The 21,490-nt window shown below is 34.7% G+C and overlaps 2 protein-coding genes across 3 annotated transcripts; one reads left to right on the forward strand and one right to left on the reverse strand.

Moving 5' to 3' along the window:
• The first annotated feature begins 2,110 nt into the window (after positions 1-2,110).
• Positions 2,111-6,435, forward strand: LOC108320775 (outer envelope protein 39, chloroplastic). The gene is made up of 11 exons (XM_017552302.1): positions 2,111-2,327; positions 2,446-2,512; positions 2,617-2,652; positions 2,814-2,958; positions 3,369-3,527; positions 3,662-3,732; positions 3,811-3,889; positions 4,028-4,143; positions 4,321-4,468; positions 5,198-5,267; positions 5,934-6,435. Exons 1-11 carry the CDS (start codon positions 2,294-2,296, stop codon positions 6,089-6,091), a joined length of 1,083 nt encoding a protein of 360 aa, XP_017407791.1. The 5' UTR covers positions 2,111-2,293; the 3' UTR covers positions 6,092-6,435.
• Positions 6,436-15,307: 8,872 nt separating this feature from the next.
• Positions 15,308-18,335, reverse strand: LOC108320784 (glycosyltransferase BC10). Of its 2 annotated transcripts, none has more exons than XM_017552320.2 (2): positions 16,728-18,335; positions 15,308-15,772 (listed from the first exon to the last, which is right to left on the reverse strand). In XM_017552320.2, the coding sequence occupies exon 1, from the start codon at positions 17,845-17,847 to the stop codon at positions 16,741-16,743; it is 1,107 nt and encodes a 368-aa protein (XP_017407809.1). In that variant the 5' UTR covers positions 17,848-18,335; the 3' UTR covers positions 15,308-15,772; positions 16,728-16,740. The 2 variants fall into 2 exon arrangements, with proteins under 2 accessions (XP_017407809.1, XP_017407808.1); XM_017552319.2 differs by having other exon boundaries at positions 15,308-15,769; positions 16,728-18,332.
• Between the last annotated feature and the right edge of the window lie 3,155 nt (positions 18,336-21,490).

The raw sequence follows: 21,490 nt of genomic DNA on the forward strand, positions 1-21,490 counted from the left end.
ACAATTAAAAAGAAAAACAAGTTAACATAGACTTTAAACACAAATAAAAGTGTAAAATTGGAGAGTTATCACATGTAAGACAACTATCAACTTCGAGATGAATCATGTTAAAGGGTTGATTATATAACAATTCATAAGGACATTTAAATTTCAACAATATGTAATCAATTAATTATGTAAACAACTTGTTGGTACAACAAAATGCAAAATTGGTTGAGGTAAATGTGCTTGATAAAATAAAGATTTAGTTGTGATTAAAATATTTTGACGTTTTATTAAGGAGTCTCAACCCAAGTTTTTTTTTATGAATGTAACACTCATTTAGGATGCTCTTAAAAACTTAAAAAATAATTGTGCATATTCTAAATGCACTTATTTTACATCATAAAATAAAATTAAAATATTTATTTAATTCATCAAATAAGTGTTCAATTTAATAAAATTGATTTTAAATAATAAAAAATGTTTAAATATAGCTAATAAATAAAATTTATTAAATTTATCAAAAATACAACCGAAATAAAACAAAATACATTCCCAAAGTAACTTTCAAACTCCTGTATCCAAACCACCATTTATAACATTGTCTATTCACATATAAAACAAGTTATAGGACCATCATAAGTAGAAATTGAATATCCAAAACTTTCTATGACTATTTTGGATTATTGAATTTTTCATATCACATAACTAATTTGCATGAGTTATAAATTAAGGTAAATACTCATTCTTTTTCACTTTATTTGAAGGTAATGAGTCAATTTTTTTCAATTTTATAATTTTCTATATAATTTATTTATACCAACTTGAAATAAATTGTCGTAACTCATGTTCTATATATGGTTGCTTATTAAAGATTTTTATAGACTAGATATTAATTTTGAAGAAACATGTTCACCATATAAATCAAGTTTTTTTTGTTATATTTTAGTTAACATAATTGCATAAGAAAAAAAAATCAATTTTACATTAAATAGATGTTGTTGTACTTATTTATATGATTTTTCTAAAATAATATTTATACGAAACTTTTTATAGAAATATTTAATTTTAAAACTCAAGAAAAAACTATTCAATCCAATCAAATAAATTTTTTTCTTTATTAAAATATAATCACAACATCTATATCATAATCATCTCACTTAAGCGAGTATCTAATAAAAGAATATGTAAAAATATTTTTTTTCTATATGTTTATGTTAAAACATATGTAAATGAATTTGTCATAATTACTATTTTTTTTGGCAGATGAATCTCCCGAAAAAAAAACTTCTAAAAAACAATTAACCACTTAAAGGTCGTTATAACTAGATAGAAATAAACGTCAATTTAATATAAATAAGACAGATATATACAAGAGTAAGTTTTATTTTAAAATTAAAAAAAATATAAGAAAAATATCATTTAGGGGCAAAACTTTTACCACCCTTATATCTTCCTTTTCAAAATTGTTCTTGATAAAAATGAATTATTTAATCTATAATTTTTTTTGAATTGAATTATTAAAATAAGAAAATATATTATAAAAAATAATAATAATTTGACAACATTTTTTTCATAACATTTTAACATTATTTACGTGTTATACTGTAATTGGTTTAAAATTACTTCACAATTAATAATAATAATTATAAACACCAACTTGAACCAATCACATAATGACACGTAGATGATGTTAAAATGTTGTCAAAAAAAATGTTTTCAAAGTATCATTATTTTATTATAAATTTTACGGTTCAAAAGTATATCAAGTAAAATTTATAATACAATCTTAAATAAACATATATTAAATTATATAAGTTTCAATTACAGAATTTAGAGGGCATTTCTATACTATTTAATCCAAAAATTTGGAAATATATCAAAATTTATATAATTTAAAATATATTTCTTGATCTATGTAATCTGAAACGTCAACTTATTTACAAGTTTTACAATCAAAACTTTTAAAGCATCATTAATTTAAACATTTTGAACTTACTAGGGAGGTTCATAAAGAAATCATGGTGGGAGTGGAGGAAGAAATATCTAGTTTGGGCATATCTAAGGCCCAATAGAAAGGCGAGTGTCTTGTCACGTGCTAGTGCGATGGTGGTGGAGTGTAGAGAAACGAAAGGGATAACAGAAGTAGAAAGCTAGGAACAGAATAAACACGACACCGTCGTTGGTTGTTGTTTTGCCAACGGAACAACCGCAGCATTGTCTCCACTATATAACGTTGTGACATTTGGGGTCTATTGTGTGTGCCCAATTATTGTGTCCTCAATTTAATGGTTGATGCGTGTTTGATGGGATGGGAGCTCAGAAGAGCATCCATGCTGGGAAAGGTTAAGACTTAAGATGCAAATTGCAAAAGCTTTCATTTCTTGTTTTTCGCTTCATCTTTTTTGCGTGAAGGTGTTTTTGATAAAAGTGTTGTTCCTCTTCGTTTGAGTGGTTTTACAGCAAAGATTGACGTTAATGTTGATTTTACTCACAAGCTATGCGCTTCTTTGATGCTCCCTACTCTCAGGTTTCTTTCCTTCTGCACTATATTTGAAAATAATAATTTAATTTGTTTGAATTTTGAACTCACAAATATCTCTGGTTTTTTATTTTGCATTTCCCCCCTAATAGGAGTTCTGGCAGTCCATTTTCACTGGTAATTGGGAGGTGAGAGTCCCAGTTTTGTCTTTTTTGTGAGATGAATCTTGGTTGAATTTGAATGACGAAATTTTGAAACTTGATGGCTTCGTGTTAGGCTTTGGGTGGAGAGCGTTGGTGGGTTTTCTTTTAATTGTGTAATTAATAGTTTAACTTCTTTTGCTGAACAGTCTTTGCATCAAACACCCAAATTTGTTTGGTGGAAGTGAGAAGCTTGATGTTTCGTGGGACAAAGGTTTATATGATTCAAATGTCTTAGTTGCGTATAGAAGGCCACGACCGGAGTGGCTTGCACAACAGTCTTTTGTATTACAGGTTGGTTGCTGTAGTTATCATTATATTTATGATGATGATGCAAGACCGTGTCGGGCAATGAGCCTCTTTTTAAATGAGATTCTTATTGTCAGCTGGTTAAACCTACGTTATTTAGTTCATGTTTAGATCATCTTCTCTGTATTGTAGGAGAAGAAATTAAGAAGGTAAATGAATTCAATTTCTTTCTTAAGTTAAAATCAATTTTTGCCCCTAAAAGGTTCAGATGAGAGAAGTTATATAATAGTTGAAATGCATACACTGATTTTAACATATTAGAGAAGCTCAATTTGTACTTTATTTTTTTTCCCTCTATGTAACTCTTTGTAAGTGTTCGGGAAGAAGTTTTTTAGACCGTACCTTAATCTATAACACATTCTTAAATACTACTTGCTGTCTTTTTCCTCTTCCAGCATTCTCTTTCACCCGAGATTGGAATCCATGGTATCCCTGTAAACAATTTCTCCCGCTCAGGTAGTGGAGGAATAAATTTATCTCGATTGTCAGTGGGAATGGATCTAAAGGAACCAGCTAGTTCAAAATGGAGCAGCACAACCAGTATAAAGTTTGAGGTTCAGCTGGACATTTCATGAACTTGTCATAATATTAAAGCCTTACTTGCTCTAGTTTCTTTGCTTTATGTGTTCTTTGATTCGGTTATAGGAAAATAGAAAACTAATACTGTGATGTAAACACCATTGTGCAGCATGTTCGTCCACTGAATGATGATGGTCGCGCTATAAGTAGAGATTATGATGGATTTCCTTTAACATCCAGGTAATTAAGGATTCTAGTATTCCAGTTCTCTAGACGTTGAACTGATTTTGATCATATGATGTGCATTGCTTGATGCAGTGGCAATCCACACGACAGCATGGTAGTGTTAAAGCAAGAGTCTCAATTTGCAAAGGCGAATGATAATAGCTTTTTTCATGTAATAAGATATATTATTATTTTCAGTTTGCTTCCTCGTTCCTTTTCATTTGTGATTGTTAATTAATTAGTGTTGCATGTGTTATCACAGGAAATTCTTGTGTATGTATTCCACTGACTATATGCCTGTCTTTTTCAGTTTAATCTTCAAATAGAACAAGGTGTTCCAGTTCTTTCCAAGTGGATAATCTTCAATCGATTTAAATTTGTTGCTTCAAAGGGAATCAAACTTGGACCAGCATTTCTCTTGACAAGGTTGGTATTTGACATGGTTGACACATGAAAGGGAAAACATTATATGCATTCTGTGACACAACCATGTGGAGCTGGGAAATACATTATAATGCATTAGTGCTTTGAAAATTCCCTTTTTATTTCCTCTTCAGGTTGTTTGACAAACACTTGGTACCATCCTACCCTTTCTTGTGACAGACTAACAGGTGGCTCAATTGTTGGGGACATGGCTCCTTACCAAGCATTTTCTATTGGAGGGCTAGGCAGTGTGCGGGGGTACGGAGAAGGAGCGGTTGGATCTGGGCGATCTTGTCTGGTGGCTAATAGTGAACTGACACTCCCTTTGGTATGTGGTAGCATAATTAACAGCAGTCCTATAATGTAAAACCAAACAGATTTATAACCTCCTTTGCCTAAAACATTGTTGTTCTGTTTAACTTCACTTCCTTTGGTCTTTCTTCAAAGTTTTGTTTGGTCTAGTTCTACTGTATCTGGTAAGCATGACCCCATATTCATCATCTTTGGCAAGAATTGCTTTTACTACTTTAGTTGGCGCAAGGTTAGACTTCCCTGGTTTAGTGAATGTTTAGGCACATGTGGGAATATGTTTCCCATCTGGTAAGAAGTTGACAGGATCATAATCATAGTCTTCTCTGATGTTTTGTTTGTGGCTCTGCTAAGCTCATGACATATTGGCTTTAAAGTGTTATGTTAAGTGCCATCTCCTAATAAATTAACAATTTTTGTATTGTCATTTCTATTGAAATTTTCACTTTTTCCACGTGACTGATTTAAAAGAGAGGAAAAATATCATGTAACCTTTTTGGAACCTAAATCCTGTCCTGGGTCGCTCTGCCTTCTCACTATGCTTCCACAAGTTACAATTAGCGATACCTGGTCTGTGATTGTAATATTTAATATTCCTGAGATATATCCTTTTAAAATAATTTCTGCTATACACACAGAAGCAGACAAACAGAATTGGATGCATGCACTTTTCCTTTTTATTTGATCACATTTATTGTTGAACTTAAATGCTACATACTAAATTGCTTGATGTATTTTTGTAATGTAGAATAAGATGTTGGAGGGTGCCATTTTCTTGGATTGTGGAACAGACTTGCGGTCTGGTCACCTTGTACCAGGTGGGGTGACTAATATCATTCTGCTCAAATTACTTGCAAATCTTCATTTCTGTGGTAGGAGGAGTAGGACACATTGATTCCTGTTCTTCCTCATATTATTCTACCGCATGTTTGGTGTCTAGAAACATAACGGAGCTAGGATTGGACAAAACAAAACTGCGCAAATGATTCTTATCCTTTCTCTTCAGTGGTAGGAGAAAATCGCTAGGAATAATTTTTTTGGTAAAATAAAGGCTACTGTCATTAAACACAAAAAGCTAGACCATAATCTGGAGTAGGAAATATCCTCATTATTTAGAGTTCCATACTGAGTTTTATGATGAGTTTGGGTACATCCAAGCCTTAGAAGTTAGAACAAACTGTCTTTTACTGGTGCATAAGCTATTACTAATAGCTTATGAACAAACTTAATTGTTTATTTTTATAAAAAAGTACTTGTGAAAAAGTTTAATTAAAGAGACCCTTTATTACACGATTGGGTTTTCATTTACAGTTTTTTTTCTTTTTCTTTGGAGCAGGGTTGTTTGATTGCTATAGCTTCTGTTTTACTTTCTTCATGTTCATGTTCTTATCTTAAATTAATCTACTTGATCGAGTTTTCATTTTAGTCTTTATCCAGACCCGTGTCAAATGGTCTCTCATTGTGTTGATGTCATAAAAATTCAGGAAACCCAGCTCTGAGACAGGGTAAACCAGGATCTGGAGTTGGAATGGGATATGGACTTCGATTTAAATCACAGTTTGGTCATTTTCAAGTTGATTATGCTGTTAATGCATTTCAGCAGAGAACTCTATATTTTGGCCTCAGCAACCTTCCTTCGTGAGGAGGTTGTTGATCCCTAGTGCATTCCTCTAGCACACAGGTCCTATGGAAGATGGAATGGTGAGGCTTCTGAAGCTATAGAATATTTTTTGCCTTCAATTCTAGGCTTCGTAAAGTTAATGAGCAGCATGCATGGAGAGGGTCACTATCATGTTCTTTTTCTTTCAGTAGTTGGAGATTTGGTGGCAATTTTGTAAGGCTTTTGGTTTTTGGCAAAATAGATGCAGACATATTGGTTATTTATTGTAAATGTCTTTCATTCGAAAGGAAATAGGATTGTATTCTTCGACATTAATAAAAGTACACAGAACTTTATACAAAATTGAATTAAAGAAATTGGTTTTTTCTTGGGTGCAAATGATGCATATAAGTTCAATGGGGGTAGCAACGTTGTGCTTCATTTTGAAGTTGAAGCTGAGAAGCTAGAACGGAAATGACACGACACAATGAAACAAAACATTAAGACCTAACATTATTGTTCCGCCCAAAACCCGTGCTGAGGGACTATGATGGGCTTGAACAATATGGTGATGAAGTTAAGTTTAATTTTAAGATTGAAGTGATGAGGATTTCATGTTTTATATTAATAAACGATACAATATATGTCAGGACCATTAAAATGGAAGAGAATGGAAGCCAGGTGGAGGTGTAAGGAATGAGAAATTCAGAAAGTGAAAGACAGGTGTACATAGTTGAGTGGTCGATCAAGTTTTGACGGTGGTATATAAGTGAAAGTTTTAAAATCTGGTGCCACTTTCTGCATGCACTCTCTCTTTCTTCAACCTTCTGAAATCTTCTTTTCTCCTACATCTCTCTAAAATTCTCCTCTTCTCTCTACAAATTCTCAACTTTTTCTTCTTCCGATCATCATTCAGGCAATGCTTAAGTATTTCTGGTGTCAAGTTCTTTCGTCTAAATCGAACAAGTTATTGTTTCTGAGTGGGTAAGCTCAACTCCTTCGATTCTTGAAATTTATGCAATTTCCGTGACATGCAAGCTTTGTTCAACTTGCATGTGATCATCAACTCCTTCTCTAAATCTGTTTTTCTTTCTTTGATCCTTTGGTTGGTATCTTTTCACCAATCAGATATTGGTAGGTTGTCTTAGAAGCTACTTGCGAGTTAATCAAGACTTTGAAAGCATAGAACTTAGCTGGTTTATTCGAGGTAAGGGAAGCTAGTAATTTAATTACGTTTTTTTGTGTGTGAAATTCCTGTTTGTACGTTTGCATGTATGAATAATTGTATGTTTGATTGAATTATATGAAAATTCTGTGTATGACCGAGACCTGTGAACGGATTAGGTTTCTAGCTAGAAAGTGTTTGGTCTGATCTAAGGATGTGAATAGGTGAAATTTGTCATGGGATTCTTTTGATTTATGTTATACAGTTTTAATTATATTTGGATAGGTTGAACTGAATTATAATTCGAGAATTTAGGATTAGAAGTTGGTTAAGATATTCTGATTTGGTTAAGTTAGGTGTGGTTCATAATTCTGTAGAAGTTTTGCAGAATTATGTAGAACGCCGAGTGGTTACTGTTGACCGCTCGGTTTTGTTCTGTATTGGGTTCTTAACTGGATTCGGTCTCTTTAGAGTCCTACCAGTTCATGACCGTTCGGTCTTAGACGAGTGGGTCTTCTAGTATACCACTCGGTCTTGTACTAGCATTTATGTCAGTATTAGTGCTCAGGCTTAGTTGTACTCGGTCACGTACTAGAACTCCTCCTCAGTAGTATCCGATTGTAATAGTGCTCAGTCTTAATAGAGTTCGGTCATGAACTGACACTCGGTCTTAATAGTGTTCGGTTATGCACTAATACTCGGTCTTAATAGTGTTCGGTCATGAACTGACACTCGGTCTTAATAGTGTTCGGTCTTGTACTAAGTTCGATATAGTAATATCGCTCGATCATCCATAAGTATTCGGTCTAAGCTATTAGTGGTCGATCTAACCTATAAGTATTCAATCTTCTATAGTGTTCAACTTTATCTATTACAGATCGTTCGGTCCTGTTCTATGAATAGTTAGAAACTGTTCGGTCTTCAACGTTCACAGGGCTCTCGGTCTTTTATGTGAGGATATGATTATTGTATGAAATTACATGTTGAATGATGATGATTATGTTGTAAGTAATGTGGAAGAGAATTCCAAGGCGGAATGTCTCATGAATGGTTATTGAATTATAAAGTATGAATGTGGATATCGTGCTAAGCTGGCGTTCATCCCGATATTCTGTGATTATTCATTCTCAAGTAGAGAGGAGTAAGTCATGTGTGAGAATGGCGGGAGGTCTTGGTTTATAAAAGTAACCTTTGGTGAGGTAAAACAGACTAACCTCGGGTGGCAGCTGTTAAGGGCATCCCAACTACTACACCACCCGGGTGCAAAAACGTCGTAACTACACATTTATACAATTCGGATGGTCAAGTCAGGTGTTCGATTTATGCGTGAATTATTGTGTGCAATCTATGCATGAATTTTTGTGTTCGATTTATGCTTATTTGTACTCGGTTTGGTATGTTAAAATGTTGAAGTTATGTTTTGTTTGAACTTAAAAAAAAAATGTTTGTATGAGTATGTAATTAAATTACATTAGCTTATCCTTATTTCCTGTTTTGTCCATGTTTCTTGTTCGGTTTTTCTTTTGCAATGATCACCTTTGGGTGTGAGCAGAAATAGAGGAGTGCTCGGTGGAGCAGGCTTTGGAAGAGGCGGGTCCGTCTGTTTAGAATTCCCCTTAGAGATGTTCGTAGTTTTGTATTAATCGTTCGGTTAGAACGTTCTCTTTGTAAAACCGTTCGGTTATGCATTTAGTTTGCAGTAGAATAGGAGTATTGTAAAGTTTAAATTTTATGGTTATTTTGTTATGACTGTAAGATCAACTTTATTCTCTCCAGTAACTGTTTTATCATATTATTATATGTTGACTCGTGAATCTAGTTTCATACTATATTTTTGGGATGTTACAGTATACATTGTCATAGTTAGGATTAATTGAAATTGTAGTTTTATTATTTTTAATTTAAATTTCTAAAAGGTAAATTTATTTTAGAAGCATAATTTTATATTTGAATTATGTATATACAAATAGTGATTCTCTGATAAATCGCAATTTCATTTTAAAATCTTCTTGGTTGAGATAGATGACATTGATAGTAACATTCATGTAGGGTACTAGAAGTACAACAATTTTCTTAGTAATTGTCACCATAACAATGACAAAAACATAATGACAAACTAATAATGTAATGGTAGTGAAGATTATTTATATGTTTGGATTAATTTGATTAATTTTAAAATATAAACTTAATTAATTATTTTGGTTTTGAGTCTAATTGATTATAAAACGTGTAAATACGTAGTAAATTACTCAAGAGCAGAAGCGATATTAAATTGAATATTTTATTATTTAAGTATAAAGTTTGTATATTAAAAAAACTAATTATTTAAATCTTATTTTAGAAAAATCATAATTTCTCTGAAAAAAAAAATCTTTGCTTTCTCTCTCATTTTTAATTTTTTGAAGAATTTGATCATCCTATAGTAGATCAAAACCTATCTTAAGAATATTAGTGAAAACATAACAAGTTTATGCCTCAAAATTTATTTTAGAGTAAAAAAAATTTGTCCCTTTTTTTGGGTTGGTTTTGGATGGTTTTTCATGCATGGGAACTAAAGGTCTTGCTTGTGTTTCTTTTAGGAAAAAAATGAATATTTGTTAGTCCAAAATTATAAGGATATTCTGAAATCAATGATTAAATATTTTCGGTAGGATAAGAATGGTTAGAAATTTAAAGGTTTAATAGTCTATTTTGTCCCAGTTTTGATGAATAATATCAATTTAGTCCTTCGTTTTAAAAGTGTTTGAAAGTGGTCTTCAATTATTAAATTTTGTATCAAAATCGTCCCTTCCGTTAAATAGAACCAAACAGAGTTAAGGCATTGATGATCTGGCACAATAGAGTGGTAACGTGTCAATTTAAATTTATATGTGTGGTGACGTGTTAGTTAGACGTTGACGTGTAGGGTTTTTTTAATTAGGAAAAAATTGATTTAGGGCACGACATCAGAATGAGTTCATGAACACCGGTATCGCCTCCCTCGTATCCTCCCAATCAATCTCCACCACCAATCTCACCATCAACACCCCCACCAAAATCAACGGCGGCCCCACCGCCCACGCTGGAATCGACGCCAGCAGCAGCATAAAGAAGAACGTCAGGAAGAAATATGCCGCCACCGTCAGCGCCATAATTCCCGTCCTCCCGCCCTCCTGAATTCTTGTGACGAATCGATGAACACCGTGACGGGGGAGGTTCCGAGCAAGGACCCCACCACGATGGAAGTGGCGTCGGACAAGAAGTACTGGTGGGCGGAGTTACCGGTGCCGGTGTTGGGAAAAGTCGTGACTTTGGTGTTGCGGAACCACGACACCACAGTGACGAAAACGATGTCGTATATCATGGCGCCTTTGACGTTCTTAACGAGACAGTAGGCGATGATGGCGAAACCCACTAGGCCAACCAAGAGTGTGGGGCTTTCCATTCTGTCACGCAGGCAAAGGATATCGCCCAAGGCTGTTCCACCGGGTAGCAACATAAAGAAGGGGCAGATGAAAGAAAAGGCTAAAGTTTTCAACAGATTTAGGCACCAAATCACTGGAAAAAAAAATCAGACATTGAGGAAATGAGAATACCTCCCTATGAGTAATCTACTCCACATCAATTTTCCCTCTTGTAGATACTTTCTTCTGGGCCACAACACAATCGATAGAGGCAACAACATCTGCTGAGAACCCAATGCCAGGGCCACACCAAACATCTTGAAAATCCACACACCCACCCAGGATTAGAACCCTCCAGAATCCCGTCATGGATAGTCTTGTTCTTGCCGCCGCTGGTGGTTCTCTTGTGCTTTTTCTTTCTTGTTTTCTTCCCTTCCCAATCGGTGGTTGAATTGGTTGCTGCAGAAAGTTGGTTTTTTTCTTGCTTTGGACAGTGACATTGATGGTGGGGGTGTCATTATTGGAGGAGGGAGTATTGTTGGAGAAAGTGGAGAGGAGCAAGGAGGATATGGTGGACTTGCCCCTAGTTGATTGGATTATGGAAGAGATTTGAGGGTTTAGATCTGTTTCTGGAATGAGATGGTGGTGCTGATGGTTGAATTGGTTTCTGGGTCTTTTCCACGTCAAACGTCTAACTACATAATACACTACGCATGTAACTTTAGTTTGACACGTTATCACTGCACTATGTCAGATCATCAATGCCTTAACTCTGTTTGGTTCTATTTAACGGAAGGGACGATTTTGACACAAAATTTAATAACTGAAGACCACTTTCAAACACTTTTAAAACGAATGACTAAATTGACATTACTCATCAAAACTAGGGGCAAAATAGGCTATTAAGCCAAATTTAAACAAGCTTTAGTAAGTAAGGAAAGCTAATTAAGTTTTTTTATATTATTTTAGGACAAACAATCTAGATATGAAACTGAAGTGGTCACAGTAATTTTTTTTGTAGAATTTGTGTTATTTGAATATAAATGTTTGAATTTGAAATGAAATTGTTTGATTCAAATTAGTGAATTCAAAATCAGAGATTTATTGTATGTTAAGTAGTGAAAAACATTTCAATTGAATTAAATCGATTTAAATTGTTGTTATTTAGACAAAACATTCATGTTATTAAGGATGATAACGGGTTGGGTCGAGTACGGATAGTGCCTACCTGCAATCCAATCCGCTACCCTCACGGGTATCCATTTAGAAAATATTCACGGATATTTTAAAGCCCACGGATACCCGCGGGTACCCGCAGATATCTACAAAAAACAAATATTTTATACATTTTTGAAATAAAATTACAAAAAAATATATATAATATAATATAAATTAAATTAAATATAAATATAAATTAAAATTTAATTTTAATTAAATTTAACTTAATAAAATATAGTTTATTTTATTTTTAATTAAATTTAACTAAAAATATATATAAATTATTATTTTTTATTATTTTTTGTAGGTAACGGATACCCACGGGTCGGGTAGTATATTATTCGTACCCGACCCGTTTAGAAGCGGGTATTAAAATATCCGTTACCCGTTACGCGCGGGTAGTAAATATCCATTGATAGTAACTATCCGCACAGATTTTATCCAAAAATACCCCGGATTTTTTTTGCTATCCCTACATATTATGCAAAAGAAATGAAGAAAAATATCAATTTAAACCATTGGACCATAATTATATTATGAAAAATTTATAAACTATGCAAAGTTCTTGGGTGGGCCAAATTCATTTAATGAACCAAATATTGGTGAACGAAATTCAATTAATTGAAAATGTAGGAATTTCGGTCATTAAGTAAATGTTCTAGTTGATTAGTTGTTAGGCAAATACTGTGGTAGTTGGATGAGCAAAGTTTTCACTAGGCGGTAAAAATTCGTTATATGTGTTGACACCTTTTACAAGGCGAGTTGAGAGTTTTTTAAAGTTTAAGAAAATAATTTTTAAAATAATTTTTAACTCATGTTAGACAACATCATGGATATTAACATCTTAGTTAAACTCTCGTCCCAAAGTTCAACAGAAAAAAAAATCTTATGAAAAAAGAAAAACAAAAACAAAATTATGAGGGACCAAAACAAAACCAATGCTATAGGAAAAAATATCTAAACAAACTCCCTCCCAACAAGTCAAACAAAATAAAAATTAGAAAGGAAAGACCTATTTTGAAAAAGAATTTAAACTAATGACATGTAAGGATGATAAAAATATTCGCAAGTATTGTGAATAAAATTTGCTACGAGTAATAAGTTAATATTTTATACCGATGTTTACAAGTAACGGGATACATATAATTTAATATCGCTTATAAAAAAGAAAGAAATGCTATGTTAAGGTGTTTAGATTGTATTAGATTGTATATTGAAATTAAGATTATAAAAGAAATTATTCATATTCTATTGATATTACACTCACCTAATAAATATTAGGTAGTAATTTTGATGTAGTAACACCATAGTGCATATAATATGACAATTGTAATTTAACGCAAATATCTTCTAAAAATAGAGTCAAATATTTGTGATATTGATGTTTGTGATTTATGGGAGATGTGGTCAATTGTAGTAAGAGTTAGACATTTAATTCTAGAAAATTTATGAAACTTGGATCCATGAAAATGTATGGATGAGATTATAATGATTTGAACACAAAAATTAATATATATATATATATATATATATATATATATATATATAAGATTTAAAAATATTAACTTATCCTTGTATTTGCATTATTGATCAACTACAATAATTGTGTAACACAGGAAAACAGACTATGCGCGGGAGAAAACCCTGTGTATGTTGAAAAGGATAAAAAAGAATAAATATTTTATGTTTTTGTTTATTTTCCTGATGTTATGCAAATATAAAATAATGTATTATATACCAAATAAAAAGAAAGGTCATCTTAAACATCCCAATAATGATTAGATCCAATCGTTCAAACACTATGGGACACATGTTTTCCGAGTTGGAATTTAGAAAGCATATCTACTGGCCAAAACTATTGAAGTTATGTTTCTCCAAGACATTTTTCTATCAATAATTTACGCATCGATTTTTTTTTTCTTTACCTGTAGTCTAAAACGAAGAGTTAGTTCAGATAATATACACTTAACTCTTAACTCATCTTAAATTAATCGTGATGTGAATGGAAAATATTCAAAAAATTTCTAAATGCCAATCGGTTATTTACACTATTTATTGAACAGTAGTAATATATATTTTAACACATGCTTTTAAGTAAAAAAAAAAAAAAAACATACCAAGTGTACTAAATAATGTGAATATTTTATATTAATGTGTTGTTGTTAAGAATCCTTTTTCAAAAATTGAAAATTGTCAAAACTAGAAAAGCAGAATTGTCAACTCTCAAAAGGACTAATGATTAAATGCACAATTGTAGATTGTTTGCTTCTCTGTTACCAGGATGATGAAGATCACATGTGCATCTGACAGAGTCATACATTTCTTTGAGCACAAGGGAAGTAGCCAAACACGACAAAAAGGTTAGAGATTATTCTTTAACCCTCTTTTAATATATGACTACAATGTAATGTTGAAAGAAATCCTAAGCAACCAGGCCAACTAATTTGAGTTCCTTTTCCTCGAGCTAGCACAGTCCCTACCAACTCTTTAATTTAGATATAAACAACATTGAATAATACTTAATTTTTCAACCATAATTTGGTGGTAAGCTAACAACTTACCTAACTTCCTCTTTGATGCTATTAAGGTTCCTCCCCTATCAACAAATACCTTAGAAGAGCATCAGCTTATTAAAGTAATCAATTATTATAAAATGAATAATTGTTTCTTACTTTTTCTATGAAAGTTACAGTGCAAATGTTGCTGTACAGAGGGGGGTTCAATCATATTATATACTGTATTGAGTAAATGAAAACACCTTAAAATAGTTCACAGGATTAATCAACACCGACATCCTAAAATAACAAAATAACTTACTATATTTTTGTCAGGTTTCAGAATGAGGTTAAAAATAAAAAGGAAATCCCAGCGAATTCACAGAGATACAAACTAGAAGTTGATCTCTTGTCTGTGTACAACGTGTCTAGATAACTAAATGGAAGCCAACTGTCTCTACGTGAGGCGTGGTCCCACCCACATCAGAAGTTTGCGACTTTCCTGACCTCTGGGGCCCATTTTTTTATTGAGAAAGAGAATAGAACCAGCAGCACCGACAAGTTTCAATTTTGTCGCGGGTTATAGAAGCCATTTATGCATATCTATGAGAACATGATCATCAACAATATAATAATATATGAATTTGAACAGTTCATAACTATTAACAATTATTATACTGCCACCGACTCCTCCGATGAAAAAAATGTTTAAATGAACAAAGTCCAATCTTGGTAAAGCATAGACAAGTATAACAACAGAGCAAGAAACTGATCCCGTGACTGCTTCACACAAATTCTAAAAGAATATTTATTTCTTTTGCTTTCAAGAAGCATTTATGTAGCAGAATGAGAGTAAAGCAACTATATGACACTTTCCACAGAAGGGCACAAAAAGCAAATGAAAGAGGTCAAACGGAATGAACAAACAGGGCGGTGGAAATAGCAAGGTTCCAAAGGGATCGAATCGAGAATGGGGAAGCAAGAAATTGGCCAAATATGGACAGAATTTGTTTTCCTGTTATAATTGCAGTCACTGTTGCCTCACGTTTAGACAACAGCTCTTTCTTTTTCTTTTTTTTCTTTTGAAAAGTAGTAACACTGTAGAGCTTTGAAACAATGTTTTACACAACTCTATGTACAAAACCGACCCACAAAAGGAAAAACTACCTACATGATTTTCTATGACAAATTCGCAATTACTTGAGCACTTGCACCATGCTAAATACACTTGACTAGGGCACCCGCCTTTCTTTTTCAACTCTCGCAGGTGTTTACCTGTTTCTTGGCTCTTTCTATTTTGATCTGATTCCCTCATTTGTGCAGTCCCAAGACTCGTAATTTGAAAGCACAGGGTATATAGGATGTGGGCTATACGTGCCTCTTCAAACCATACACCACCATCAAGCCATAGCCAAAGCAATATGATCTTTTCATAAATCTCTTCATTGACCTTTTCCACCTGCTAGAATAAAATTTGGTTGAACAAGATTATCACGACAGAAAAAACAAATGAGGAAATTCATAAAAAAAAAAATCCACCCTCAATAGCCTCGACAAGCATCCGTATTTTGTGCATGACAAACCAAATTAATAACAAAAAAATGCAACAGGCCGATTAGAATCTAGGAAATGCCTACATAACACTTCAGATTAGACTCATCCACGTATTCATATATTAACTGTGTGAATGTGAATTAGGTAGAAATACTTATACATTACCTATGAATTAAGTGTATGCATTCACAACCAGATCCAAATTCACAACAATGCAAAAGATAAGGAGTCCCTATCCTTACTAAACGCGGCAACTAACTACTCTAGCACCACCATGATTTTGACATTCAGAAGACAAGAAGTAGATGTCATAAACCTTTTTCCCATCACAAAGCAGCAAGGGAAATGCAAAAAGCAACATACTCTCCATAAAGAGCGAGAGAATCCCATTCCATGCAAGCACTAATGAACCTACTGAAAAGTAACTTGAGGAGGTCCCATCAAAATTTACATCAGTGCCTCCCCCTTATTTCACCTAAGGACTAAACATGTTCAGATTTCAGTTGAGAGATAACAAAATTACTTTTACTATCATAGCAACAAATTATTCCTCCTTCATTTTGTGCATTGAAAATTCACAAAAAGTAATTCTCAACTTTAAACCCCTAGAAATATCATCATGGAGCATTTTGATGCTGTAAACGTAAGAAAAGCACATAACACAAGCATCAAACCCAGATTCCAATATATAAAGCTGAAGATGGAAACACCCACACTCCAGCAACAAAGATCCAATCATTTTGACTGTAATAACACAGACAAACCCCAACTCATTGTATCTATGGCTAAGTGCAGACAACTCTGATAAATCACAAGAACTAAAATAAAATAAAATAACACGAGGAAAGGAAAAAAAAACGTACCGTGCTTGAAATTTCAATTCTTGAAGATGACAGATTTGGCAATGCGCATCAAGGGTTCCAAGCAATCCGGGGTGAATTTCCTGGCGAATAGGTAAGACTCAGAATTATTGGACTGGCGGAGCCGGAGAATTAGTTCCGACGAGACTTCCGAAGGCCGGTAAGTATAGGGGTGACCGTTGACGGTGCCGGTCCAATTAACTCTGGTGAGCGTGTATTTGGTGCAGCCATCAGGATCTGCCATGGACAAGAGCGTGGGAAAGTAATGCTCCTCGGGGTAGCATTCGTCGTCGCGGTAACAGGGGATCTTGAATTTCCTCCAGAGGGTTCGGTCCTTGACGACGAGGAGAGCGTGGCGGCGCGTGAGGGCGAAGAATTGGGAGCCGACGCGGAACTTTTCGAAGGGGACTTCGGGCATCAAGGCGTAGCGGCCGCGGGAGGAGTAGCGTTTCCAGAGCCTGGGAGCGTGGGAGAGGATTTCGATGAAAGATTTGTACTTGAGGCGGATGCCGAGGCGGGAGGATTCGGGATCGGAGGAGTCGAAGGTGGGGGAGACGAGGAGGGAGTGGTAGGTGTAGGTGAAGGAGTGGAGAGGGACGCAGTGCTGGGAGAGGAGGGCGAAGTAGGCGTTGGCGGGGTCGTCGAGGAGGGCAGTGGCGAGGAGGCGGCGCGTGGCGGAGATGAGGGTGGGGGAGGCGCGGAAGGTGCGTTTGGAGGGGATGAATTTGTTGGCGAAGAGCGGCGAGAGAGGGCGCGTGATGTTGACGGAGGGGTCGGCGTGGATGTAGATGTTGAAGAGGTTAGACGGGGTGTCGTGGAAGAAGAGGTCCCAGAGGGGGGAGAAGTGCAGATCGGTGTTTGTGAGGAAAAGGAAGGCTATTTTGAGAGAGGGGTTTTTGGATGAGAGGTGGAAGAATTTGGAGGGGTTGGTGGCGGAGGCGGTGGAGGCGCGGGAATTGGCGAGGGTGATGGCGCGGTTGAAGAGGTTGATGTCATCGAGTTCGTCGGAGGGGGAGATTGGTAGAGAGTGGGGTTTGGGAGGAAGGATCCGAGGAGCGAGGAAGAAGAGGATTGGGAGGGAGAGGAGGAGGGAGAAGGTTAACACAAATGGGGTTGAGAACATTGAATTTGGGGCAATCCTCAATTGAGGTAAAATGCTCCACTGCAACACTCCTCCTGCCACTACCGGCCAATGCCTCTGGTCTGGAATTGTGAACGATCGATTTCTATTCCTCTCCACTACTCATCAATCGATCACTCTCTCTTTCTCTTTCTCTTTCTCTGTCTCTGTGTTTCTGGGACAGAAACAAAAACAGAAACACAAAAACACACGGGTTTTTGTTTTCTAGGGTTGGGGGAAGAAAAGAGGGGTTAATGTTTTTGTCGGGAGAAAAAAGGGTTTGGGTTTGGTGAGAGGAGAAAGATTGGGTGTGGAAGAAGAAGGTGGGTAGTGGCTACAGGAGGGGTTGAGGTTGGGATTTTTCCTTTTTCCTTTTTCTGTTATCTTCTATCACGCTCTACTGTGTAACTGCGAGGTGTTACCGTACCATACCACATCTAACTTCACACAATTCAAATTCCGCTGGAAAACAAAATCGCAGGTTTTTTTTTTTTTTTTTTTTAACCCTGCCAAGTTTGCTTTTGTTGGTAACAATAGCAAACTAACTTGAATCAGGCGTTAGCCAAAACCATATACGCTACCTCGCCACCTTCAGATTCTATTCTTAGATAAAACTGTGTTACCAGAAAATTAAACTTTCTTGTTGATAAAAATAATATCAACAACCGAAAAATACCTTAATAATCTATTCACTCTTTTTCCATCTATATACATTAATATATTGCTTTTTTTTGTCCATCGATATTTATTAAAAATACTGTATTATTGTTTACGTTTATAAACCGATTTTTTTACAAAATTATATTGTTAATATATTATAGTATTTTATATTGAGTATAAAAATATAAACCTTTTAATATAAAAGTATAGTAAACTATTTAGTTAAAGTATACATATTTAAATATTAAATAAAATAAAATAAATTAATTTGAATTTTGAATTTTTTTAAAGCAGTCCTTTCCAATATATTATTGCTTTAAACTATGACTCTTTATCTATTACATTTTGATAATAATGTATACATCAATTTACACTTTGTTTTAAAATAATTTATATTTTAAAAACTAATTTTATATCAAATCTATTATAATATAAGAAAAGAAAATACTGAAAATTTATTTTAATATCCATATTGTCAGACCCCATTAAAACACACCAAAAAAACCCAAGTAGTGGGATCCATGTGCCAAAAAGAGAGTGAGCGTCTCAGTTAGTGAAAAACAGGTGGCTGCAGGAGAGTGGCCGTTCGTTTTGGGTAACGACAGTATTTAAGGCCAAATTTCAAATAACGTGTCACTTCTCTGCATGTCTTTCTTCTTCTCCAAACTGCTGAAACTCTTTTCTCCTCCTTCTCTCTGAAATCTCATTCTTCTCTCTAAGAAAATCTCACCATTTCTTCTTCCGATCACCTCTCGGGCACTGCTGGAACACTCCTGGCATCAAGAGCTTCCATTTAAACCGATCGGTTTGTGATTATGAGCTGGTAAGTTTCTTTCTCTTTAAGCACGTTCGTTCATTCTCACATGCAACTCTCTATTTCTGGTCGCCTAATGGGATGATATAATTCTGAGTGTCCTGGTTTCTCTGTTTGGTCCAGTACTCCTAAAACGGGATTGTCGAACGTTAGGTCTTTGGTAGTGGGGAGCTACAGTCTGCCTCGTTGAACGTTCGGTTACGTATAGAGGTAAGGAAAGCTTATATAATTTAATTTAGCTTGTTGTGTTGAATGTTTGTATGCTTGCATGATACGTTTGATTATTTGATGAGTATGAAATATGATTGTACTGCTGGTTTGGATGTGTGGATGGACGTATAATATACGCTATGAACTGAGTTGGAATAGAGTTTAATCTTCGAACCATAGTATTCTGAGCAAAGGTGATAGTATGGTCGAGCATCATTAGCGAGCGTTCGGTCTTTCTTGGGAGTGCATGGTCTTACTTGAATTATCATGCGTTAGGGATAATGTTTAAGAGTCTTTCTGTAATATTATATAAGAATAGGTAAATTGTGACCGAGAGTTTGTATTCATCGATCAGTTTTCGTTGAGCATCCGTTCATTTTAAGTTCTTCTTCTAAAAAGGATTTCGTTAATGAAGAGCGTGTTATAATAGTAGATATGCATATATGAGTGTTCAGTCTAATTGTAGTTCTTCTTTAGACTTCCTAAACAGTGTAGTTAAATGTGTTATATACTACTTAAGGTCGTAGACATTATTGTTCTTTTTCCTTCAGAATAAGTGGTGGCTCAATTGTATAGATTTATATTCATTCGTTTTATGTGAGTTTATTAGTGATCGGTCTTAAATCAAGCGTTCAGTTTCAGTAACACTCGTTCCTGATAAGCATTTGGTCTTGGACCAGCGCTTGTCCAATAGTGTTCGGTTTCTACAGGGCTCGGTCTTAAACCAAGCGCTGTGTCTTGTTTTCTTTAATATATTATTACTATGCTTAGAATCAGAGTCTTCATTCAAACTAGATAGCGTTCGTTATTCCATAGTTTCTCATCAGTATTAGTATTTAGTGTAAATCAGTGTTGGTCTTTAAAAGGTGTTCGGCCTAGAGTCTTAGTACTCGGCCTAGGCTTCGTGGCGTCCGGTTGAACTCTTAAGAGTTTGTTTATTGAAGTAGATGAGTAGCGCTCAGTCTCGTTAGTTTCTAAGAAGCATTATTCCAGTCGTACTTGGGCTATGATAAGAGAGTATGATCTTATTTTCAATTGAATGTATGGATGATTAAGTATGAGGAAAATTGAGATGTGATGTGTATGAAATAGTTGATTATGAACGAGTATTTCAGGGAGGAATATCTCAGAAAGTGGTTATTGATTGGTAAAGTATGAATGTGGGCAAAGCTTAGCGGGCGTTCATTCTGATATTCCATGATTACTCGTTCTCATGTAGAGAGGAGTAAGTCACGTGTGGGAATGACAGGAGGTCCTAGTCCATAAGGTTAACTTGGACAGAACAGATCAACCTCGGGTGGCAACTGTTGAGGGTATCCCAGTTACTACATCACTCGAGTGCATGAACGTCGTAGTTACACAGGATTCATACAGTCCGGACAGTCAGAGTCATGTGGTCGTTGTTGGTTTTGTTATGAATGTGATATGTTGTGATTGACTAAATTAAATTACATAAGCTTACCCTGTTTATCATTTTTGTCTGTGATGTGCGTCCTGTCGTTGTCCTGTTGCAATGATCATCCGTGTGGATGTGAGCATAAGGAGAAGAGCTGCTGGAAGAAGTATTGGAAGACGCGGAGGAAGTGAAGGCCGAACCTTAGGGACGTCCGGTCTGTTTTTAGCTTTATATTTTGTAAGACCGCTCGATATAAGTTTCTTTTGTAGAACGTTCGGTATAGTGGCAGTTAGAGTATTGGTTTTAAATTCTCTGATGTTATGTAAGGTCGTTCGACCGTAATGGTATATAACTGAACGTTGAACTGATATGTAGTATAGTTAATATGTGATTATTCTCTATATGGTTTTACACTGTATTTTTGTGGGATGTTACACATATTATTGTATTAAAAAATATTCTAAAAATTAATTTTGTTAGTCGATATTTTTAATTTTTTGATTTATAGTTATTTTATTATCATATGCATATAAAAGTTATTCTATTTTTTTATTTATATTTATTTT

Source organism: Vigna angularis, chromosome 11, assembly GCF_016808095.1.
Source record: "Vigna angularis cultivar LongXiaoDou No.4 chromosome 11, ASM1680809v1, whole genome shotgun sequence".
NCBI lineage: Eukaryota > Viridiplantae > Streptophyta > Magnoliopsida > Fabales > Fabaceae > Vigna > Vigna angularis.